Source organism: Camelina sativa, chromosome 20 (assembly GCF_030686135.1).
Source record: "Camelina sativa cultivar CO46 ecotype springtype chromosome 20, ASM3068613v1".
In the NCBI taxonomy this organism is placed as follows: Eukaryota; Viridiplantae; Streptophyta; class Magnoliopsida; order Brassicales; family Brassicaceae; genus Camelina; species Camelina sativa.
In genome coordinates this window covers 14,173,247-14,182,991 of record NC_141899.1, presented here as the reverse complement: position 1 = coordinate 14,182,991, position 9,745 = coordinate 14,173,247, and the positions used below count along the sequence as shown (strand labels likewise).

The following is a 9,745-nucleotide window of genomic DNA, read 5'->3' as shown; positions in this document are numbered from 1 at the left end:
GATCTAGTTTTTATTTTGCCTGAGTTATCGGAGAAGATATTATCGGTGAGTTTACCGGAGAAGAAATTATCGGTGAGTTCGATAATCGTAACTAGCGGTAGATTGAAAAGCCCTGCCGGTACAGTTCCGTTGAGAAGATTCTTGACGATTCTGATTTTGTTTAAGGACTTGCATTTACCAAGCTCTTCTGGGATTGGACCGAAGAAGAAGTTGTTAGAGAGTATCAACATCTCTAGCTTCTCGCCTCTGCATAAATCTATGAGGATAAGTCCGGTGAGGTGGTTGTAAGAGACATCAAGCTTTTTCAGATTCCCGTTCCGGCCAAGATTTGTCTCTGTTCTTGAACTGCTCAAGTCTTCTGCTATTGACCATACGTTATCTCTCTCTTCAAGTCCCAAATTTGGAGTTTTTTTCTTTTCCTTGGCTGCCAATTTCTAAATTTTGATGGGATTTGATAAGCTATTCAACATTTTGCCGCTTGGATTCGAATAGTTTACTCGTATACTTTGATGTAAAAGCAATCATCTTTACGATATATTGATCTCCTAGCTGATCTCCTTAATTACTCTTGATTTTGATTTTTTTGGAGGAGATTGAATTGTATATTTCTTTGAAGCTAAAAAGTGTCAGTTTTTACTGAACTCCCATTGTTTTCATGGTTTTCAGGATACACAAAGGAAAGAAGTAGTATTGTGGTGATTGGGCTTAGTATTCACACAGCTCCTGTTGAGATGCGTGAGAAGCTTGCTATTCCTGAAGCTGAATGGCCACGAGCTATCGCTGAGTTATGCGGTTTGAATCATATCGAAGAAGCTGTTGTTCTCAGTACTTGCAACCGCATGGAGATTTATGTCTTGGCTCTCTCTCAGCAGCGTGGTGTCAAAGAAGTTACTGAGTGGATGTCTAAGGTCTTTGCCTTTTATTACAATGCTTAAATCTCACTCGGTCTGATGATTTCTCTGTCATATGTTCTCATCACTATATTACAATCTCAATAGCAAATGCTGACGTTTGTTATGTTTTTTGCAAGACGAGTGGGATCCCAGTTTCGGAGATCTGTCAGCACCGTTTTCTATTGTATAACAAGGACGTCACACAACATATATTCGAAGTCTCAGCTGGTTTGGACTCTCTTGTACTAGGAGAGGGTCTGATACTTGCACAGGTTAACCAAGTTGTTAAAATAGGTTGCTCTTGCACAAATGGAATACCAATTACCACGATTAACTAGAATGTGGACTCACCTTGATAAACGTATCTTGCGTACTCAAGTAAGTAAAATATATACTTCTGCAGTTCTAAGTCTCTTTTGCCTCTGCTCCTTGTGTCATTTGTCAAAAATGGTGTGTGGCATGGTTTGTGATGAGTTGATTTCTTAGGTTCTGTCTTTGTCTTTGTTTAGGTTTTTCTGTATTGATACTTTGCCCCTGCTACAAAGTCTTTTTTGTTTGTTAACGAACCTCATCAATGAAATCAAAAACTTCAAGTCTCATTCTTGGCTTTCCAATATGTAAATCTAAATTTGTGTGTTTTGTGGTTCTGTGTTGTGACTAGCAGCCAAGAGATGTCAGCATACGACAATGTTATTGGTGGGAAGCTGAAGTTAAAAGGGAAGGCTTTGGATGTGAAAGCCGGTGGAGTAAAGAAGAAGAAGAAGAAGCATAAGAAACAGGAAGAACAAGCTCTTAAAATTACTGATGATCTCATAGAAGGTAAGACTTGACCACTTTCTTCTCATAACATGACTTTTAACTGTTCCTTAACATTCATGGACTATGGAAAATTGATATGTTGTTGTTTGGCTATTAGGAGAAAGCACAGAAGCACTGGGTAATTTGATTGAAGGAGAAGAAGAAGGTGAAGAAGCGGGCAGGATTGAGGATGTGAACTTGCAGCACGATGATGATGAACTCTTAACGCCTGCAGAAAGAAGGTACATAGAGCAGAAACAGAGATTGGATGTGCAGAAGCTAGCTAAGGAAGCCAACAAGTCTCACCGTAACAGGATTGAGGATTTCAATCAGTATCTGGCTAACATGAGTGAGCACTACGATATCCCCAAAGTCGGACCTGGTTAATATAAGATTTTCCTTGGCTTTGTTTTTACTCTGCTTCTCTATTTGTCATCGTTAAACAAACTACTGTTGGATGTCTGTTATGTTTATTCCTACAACATTTCAATTATGTAATCTCCAGTTCTCTAATGCCAAAAAACACATGTTCTTGCAAAAATTTCTTCTGCATTCCTCAATTTGTAAAACTTTAGCGAGAATGTCAACCTTTTGAACCACATGTCGTACGAACTTTACCTTTGTGGAAGATCAATCAACTGTATAACTAGTGGACAAAAGTGTAAACAATACTAAAGGACCAATATTGCAACTTAGAGAACAAATGGAATGATGATCCCTGGAGGGTATCTCTTATTGAGTTTGAGTACAAAATCCTACATTCTTTTCGTCTGTACCAACAAACATATGAAATAATGAAGAGAGTCAGAGAGAAAGAGAGACCAATATATTAGTCTACACAAGAGCCAGACTCAAGTTTCGCATCCAAGTGAAGGAAGACCTCAGCAAAGTAACGTTGTGCGGTAAAACATAATACCAAATTTATTTGGCTGGAGCTACTAAGGACAATCTTGGTCAAGAGCTGGAACAGACAAACCCGCGAGAGATGTATACATCACCAGATAGTTTTGCAATAGTCTTCAAGTTCAAAGCCTCTGTAATATTAACAGATTGATGATATCCAGCAACAGTTAGAAGCTAGAATCTCTAACTGGTAACGTTATCTCCAATCTAAATTTTTTAAGTTTCCAACTTCCATCAAAGATATTTCTCAATATTCCTGGTCCAAGCTCTACTGAGAGTGGCTGTAAACTTAAGCAGAAATACAAATTAGCTGCAACTGAACCATCTCAAAGACAACATAAAGACCACAAAACTTTGTGTGTTCTAAGAAAAATACCAAGATGCAAGTTCAGAGATCCTATGCCTAACAGACAACCATCTGAAATGTATCAAAATGAGATGATTGACTTCAAACGAGTTATACCAAAAGAAGCAGATGAGAGCAAACCTTGGATTGTCGCCTTCCAGCCTAATAATTTCACCAATTAAGTTATTTTACTAAGTACTAAGCACTAAACTCATCCATAGCCGCACCAGCCATTGACCATACAGTCGGCAACAACAAGAGAACCTGAAACCTACATTGGTGACATACTCATATAATACCAATCTGATTTGTAAAATATAATTGACTCCACCGGAGAAAAAAAAATGTCAACCCAGTGAGAATCAACAGTTAATTTGATAAACGAATGACAAGAAGAGCTTGTAGAAGTTTGATTCTAAGAATTACAGAGGCGGGTAGTAATATTGTACACGCGTCCACATCCTACTTTCTAGTACGCCATTAGTTTAGTTTAAAGTCCCACATCGGTGAGTGAGGAAACTCTCGCTCTAACACGAGTGGTATAAATAAAACGTCGGATCCAACTTACAAGTCATACCTTTCTCGGCCTTTTGGCTAAGATCAAGTGTAGTATCTGTTCTTATCAGTTTAATATCTGATATGTGGGCCATCGGTCCACACGATATTAACTCTATTTTTTAAGGGAGAAAGCCCGTTAAGATAGCTTGCTATCTGGGCTTTCGCGAGTCGCCCATGCGTTGCACTACTGCACGGGCCTGGCTCATCCCACCAACATCAGTCTAAAATAATTTATGAATTTAAACTAATAAATAATTTGGAAAGAACTGAACCGACTTCAACCACAATTAATTGCAAAATTGGTGAATTTCCTCTTAACACGAATTACATAGGTTGTTCTAGTAACATCTCTTACTTTTTCTATAACAGTAACTATAACGACAATATAAGCTAGGGTTATAGAAGAAGATATGTTGAAGATGACTATAAAATTACAATAATATTGTTCATTAAAACGGATTTATGGACCTACACTAAGCAAAAGAACGTTATGTACGTACTCTAATCTCAAGAACATTATGTACTTATGCGTTCATATGTACGTACACATTTATATGTACGTACACGTTCGATTTTAGGTTTAATGAACCCGAAATTACCAGAATATCCTCGTCTTCTACCTCTAACATACGACTGAAAACCCTAATTTTCCCTGCCTCACTTTATTTTTTCACAACTTATGTCTATTTTTTTGGTTTCACTTGTGGGTTTTTTACTCAACTATTATAGATTTTCATCTCAACATCTGATTTCTAAATTAAAAACCTATCAAAAGTGAGTTATATAGATTTTCGAACAGATATCTAGCTCTTCCATGGATGAACCCAGAGGAAAGATTAACGAAACAGAGTAGGAAAAAGACGTTTGCTCCGGCCGACAAACAGAATACGATTGATGAATCTGCTACAAACGTTATTACATGAACACCATAGATCGGAAGAACAGCAAACGTGTTTAGATCTACCTCCAATAAGTCTATCGCAATGCTAGACTGTCTTTGACAGCTCAAACAAATTCGTGTTATTCTGGTAAGACTTTACAACTGTCAAAAATGCTTACTAAATCTACCACGGACAAGAAACCTACCATCACACTCCGAAAACTATTTCAAAAAAACAAACAAGTATACCAAAAATATCTGTAAGGAGAGAAGGCTGTCGCAAAAATCTGTCGCAACAAGCCATTAGTCTACCATAAATATCTTCCCACCCTTTTACGTTTGCCGCTACACGCGCTAAAAACAAAAGTCTATCATCAAAGGGAAATTCCTCTACCAACTTAATCTATCAAATCGATTTCATGTACGTCCACCGATAAGTGTACCAACACTACAACTAAGTGTACCATCTACAGTGACCGATAAGTGTACCAAGACTACAACTAAGTGTACCAAAAATATCTGACGTACACCTTTAATCAGTCCACGTGTATAAATCTACCATCAAAGGATCGGTAGACTTAGTCCCAACTTCCAATGTTTTTTTTTTTTCTAATGGCATTAGCCGTAATTACGTTTTTTCCCAACACTAGTTTCAGGGGTAGTATAGGTACAATGGGTTAGTCTAGTAATAACAAACAATTGTATGTTACTTTTGTAATAAGGAAGCTTTTATGCAATATTCTAGTAACTCACCCATATATTTTTCCACAAAAATATTTTTCAAACTATATTTCGACTTATCTCTACTAATTGTGTCCATAATTTCCAATTTTTAGTAAATCTTTAAAGCATATTTTGAGATTTCAAATCTTAACTTTTTATGCTTAAATTTATGATTGGTTTGGTTAATTTTAACATAGTATTTACATATGATTACACTAAAATCTACTAAGTTTGTAATAAAAAAATACATATATGATTTAATCTATAATATATAATATTAATATAGGAATCATTTATTATGTGGAAATGGTCAAAAGCCTCTTGAAAAACCCTCACATTCATTGCAATTAATTTTCTATCAAAATTTAATAAAGGATCTCCAAAACTACCCTGATATTAAAAGCAGACCAAACAGTTACAAAATACCATTTGTTTTTGAGTATAAATGTCATAAAAAAAATAACAAACAGAATCCGTCAGTTGAGTTGGTGATTCACAAGTATGATTTTGTTTACGACAAAAATGTCAACATTGGATGTTATTACTTACCATATCTATACTATTAAAAGGGAAGCATTTTTAATAAGTAGAAATAGATTAAGGGGGTGTTATTGGAGAGATGATTTCTAAATCCATATGGAATTGTAAATTTTAGAAATCAAAACAGATGGATTTTGAAATAACATGTTTTATCCTTGGATTTCAATCATTCTATTTTACACTATCAAATCCATTCAAATCCATATAAAACATAATGTGGATTTTGAAATCCAAAAACAAATCATTAAATGAATAACAGAGGATTTTAAAAAGTATTTGTAAATCATGGAACCAATAACACATGATTTTGATAAGTATTTTAAAATCAATGATTGAATAACACATGATTTTTGTTTGGATTTCCAAATCCATCAAAATCATACATCCAATAACCCCCCCTAAGAGATTATTACATGAAATGCCACTGAAAACAGAATAAGAATATATATAAATCATGTATCCAAACAGATTGATATTTATTAGGAGCCAAACAGATTGATATTAGTGGTATTAGCTGAACCGAAATTAAAAGATATAACCCTAAAAAATCGGGTGCAATTAAGATGGGTTCTAAATCGGTTTCCAAACAGATCACAGTCTAATAATAAAAATTACCTAACATTTATGAAAATTAAATTTATTACCATAAAAATCAGACACTTAAATTCAGAATTATATATATGTAAACATATTTAACTTGATAATATATTTAGATATATTTCTGGAAACAACAATTTATTATATAAGGAATTGAATTGGTCAAACCTAATTTGATATTATAAATGACGTGGTTAATTAAAGAAAGTAAATATAGAATTATCAAAAATGGAAATAGATAACATTAGATTTTCAAATTTCTTTAAAAACTTAACAATATTTTTTATGAAAATAAAAAAATAATTAATAATAAGAAAATAAATAATGTAACAACTAAAAAAGAAGTATGCTCTTTTATATTGATTTCAAACTGATTAATAAGAAGAAAATATTTAAATTATAGGTAATATATATATATATATATATCCAAAAATTATTATTTTAAAACTTATGAAAGTTTTTAATGTTCTTAAATAACAGAGCTACTAAATTTAAATTTTGTCTAAAATCTATTTTTACAAAATTATTATATTTAATTAAAATAAATAACGATTAATAGTATAAATTAAAATCTATAATAAAATTTCATCGATTATGGTGTGAATTAATTGAAGATAATTGAAGTAATTAGTTATTTTGAGTTATGAAACAAATATTCAAACAAAATATAGGCGATATGATGGCGAATTTTGTGGAAACTATCAACGAACAATTACGAAATTTAAGCAATATATTTGGCAAACAATATTTTAATAATAAATGAAAAATCATAGACAGATATTGAACTTTTTCTATACCATTTTCCTATGTATAACGAAATTTTTTGTTTAAGCCTATAATATATTATTTCGTTTTTCAATTTTAATAGCACATAATTTTTTTGTTCTTTTTGCTAATTGAAGATCTAATTTGAGTTTTATATTCTTGATTTCAGCGTTCGAATAGAGCATGGAAATGATTGTTTCTCCACCTTGTGTGTCACTGTTTCTTCAAACCAATGGTACTTTGATCTATTTATTCTTTAAATTTACTTAGTTAATTGACTTTGTAGATGTTATATTATGTTAAAGTTTGATCTTTCTTTTTTATGACACACCCTTGATTGAAAAATCATAAATATCGAGTTCTTATTAAATACTAATTAGGATATGGATAAGAGAAGGAAGAGCCGTTGGTAGAACATGGATCCTCAAATCAAGTAATCGAGCTAGATGGTATGAAGCATGACTACATCATTCTGGCTTTTTCATTTTGTTTAAAGGTTAGATTTTCAAATTTGTTTTAAAATTTAATCATATTTTTTTATGAAAATGAAACAATAATTAATAATAATAAAATGACTAATGAAACAACTATAAGAGGAATATGCTCTTTTATATTGATTTCAAACTGATTAAAAAGAATATATTTAAATTATAGGTAATATATATATCCGAAAATTATTGTTATGAAAATATTTTATTGTTCTTAAATAATAGAGCTACTAAATTCTAATTTTGTCTAAAATCTATTTTTATAAAAAATATTATATTTAATTAAAATAAATAACGAATAATAGTATAATTTAAAATCTTTAATAAAATTTCATCAATTATGGTTTGAATTAATTGTAGTAAAGGTTATTTTTAATGTATCATTAATTTGTGTGTTTTGTTTTTGAAGATTTGTTTTTGAGGATGGCAAACTTTGGTTTGATATTTTGGACTTGGGAATTAAACACATTAAGAAATTTATTGTTTGGTATTTAAATTAGCTAATAATTAGGGTGTGTTTATGAAGAGTTTTAGCCAAGGAGAATGTTGGATCACACAAGAAACAAGTACAAAACCATTTTACCAGGGAGTAGTACAATTAAGAGACTTTAATTGTGACGTGAAGACTATACTACTTGTGATTGATTTTATTGTGTTTAGACTTTTAAATGGGAAAACATGTAATCGTATTAAGGAGCAAGTGCATCCATCCACACATATTAAACTATTTGAAATAAACTTTTTGTATATCAATAATTTCATACCCAATATTTATGAAAATTATATTTAAGAAGTTTCCATAACCATTTCTATTAACAACAACATAACTATATGTTCAGAACCGTGCCATAGTTAGGAAAAAAGAAACATTCACTTAGGGCATCAAATTTTGGAGAAAATATTAGGAGCATATATTATTTAGACTTTAGTCCTAATAAACTTATGTTTATATGAGACTTAATGGTTATGCTAAAATAATGTGTTAATAATATAGATAAATACGAAACAAATATTGGGCTTTTGATATGGGCTTAATTAAGTGACTAGAAAACAATTACTTCAACAATTAAGGTTTTTTAAAAAGTTAATAAATATTTAGGGTAAGCAAAGAAATATATATCCCTTTCTCCTCTTTTCTGAACAGAACTCAGTAAACAAAGTTTTCCTCTTGGCACAACTATGTATATGTTACAAGAAATCAAATATTACTTATGAAAACAACACCGCACGTACGTGCGGGTCCATATTTAGGCACGTACGTGCATGTTTGAATCTCTTACATATTCCTTATTCGTTGGACTAAAATATACAATATCAAATAGTTAAATAAAAACTTAACATATAATGGGCGTGACATATTTACTGTCCCAAAATAACATACCACATTTCTCTTACTATTTTTTTTAATGTGATTATCTTTGTTGATAATAGAAACAAATCCGATCACTCTTTTGTCTAAACCGAATTAAAAACAAATCAAAATTGGTAGTATATGGATATTGAATGTATCTAACATTTCTAAAAAAAAATACATTTACAAACATAACTTCATATATATGTAATATATTATAAAGCAAACATAGTTTTTGAAATCAACCCCGCACATATGTGCGGGTCCGAATCTAGTGGATAGATAAATCAAGTTAACATTGTTATCGTAATGTTATGTTTGATTAATTGGAATATAAAATTATAATGAAGAATTAATTTAACCAAAATAATTGTTTTAAAAAGGAAAATTACATTTGAACATATGGTGTACAAGCTTTACGCATAAGGGAAAAAAGGATACAAATTGATAAAGTTGACGGTTTTCTAGACCTGCATGAATTACAAAATTTATTGGTGTTAGTTGAACATATAGATTTTGTGGATAATACGGTAAGATCATCTTTAATAATTTTTATTTGATGTCAATTAATTGATAAGATCATAACCAGAGTAAACCGAGATTGAGATTTTTTAGATTGGCTCGATAATTGGCTCTATCTGAACCGAACCGATAAGAATGACCAAAATTGATGTCAAGTAATTTATTTGGTCATTCTTATCCTTGATATCTGAACCGGACCGATAAGAATGACCAAAAAAACTAGTCCTGATTCCATAAAACCGGGTTAGAGAAAACCAAACTAAAACCGAACTGTAAAATCGAGAAAACCGGAACAGGGGCGCCAAATCAAAAATTCCCCCGCGAAAGACCGGTGAAATCAGAGCGCCAACTCTTCAACTCACCTCTCTCAAATCTCACGTT

The 9,745-nt window shown here is 31.8% G+C and overlaps 1 protein-coding gene and 1 non-coding gene across 2 annotated transcripts; both read left to right on the top strand.

Annotated features, from left to right (window-relative positions):
• Positions 1-1,557: 1,557 nt before the first annotated feature.
• LOC104770825 (uncharacterized) lies at positions 1,558-2,184 on the top strand. The gene is made up of 2 exons (XM_010495279.3): positions 1,558-1,712; positions 1,810-2,184. Exons 1-2 carry the CDS (start codon positions 1,565-1,567, stop codon positions 2,076-2,078), a joined length of 417 nt encoding a protein of 138 aa, XP_010493581.1. The 5' UTR covers positions 1,558-1,564; the 3' UTR covers positions 2,079-2,184.
• Positions 2,185-3,513: 1,329 nt separating this feature from the next.
• LOC147918855 (U2 spliceosomal RNA) lies at positions 3,514-3,709 on the top strand. Its single transcript, XR_015594238.1, has one exon. It is a non-coding gene; the product is annotated as a U2 spliceosomal RNA (small nuclear RNA).
• Positions 3,710-9,745: the final 6,036 nt, after the last annotated feature.

What these genes read in the sequence shown, in the direction of transcription:
- LOC104770825 (XM_010495279.3), top strand. Translation starts at nt 1,565, where the DNA reads ATGTCAGCATACGACAATGTTATTGGTGGGAAGCTGAAGTTAAAAGGG. An exon ending in TACTGATGATCTCATAGAAG is followed by an intron (nt 1,713 to 1,809) that starts GTAAGACTTGAC and finishes TTTGGCTATTAG; the next exon opens with GAGAAAGCACAGAAGCACTG.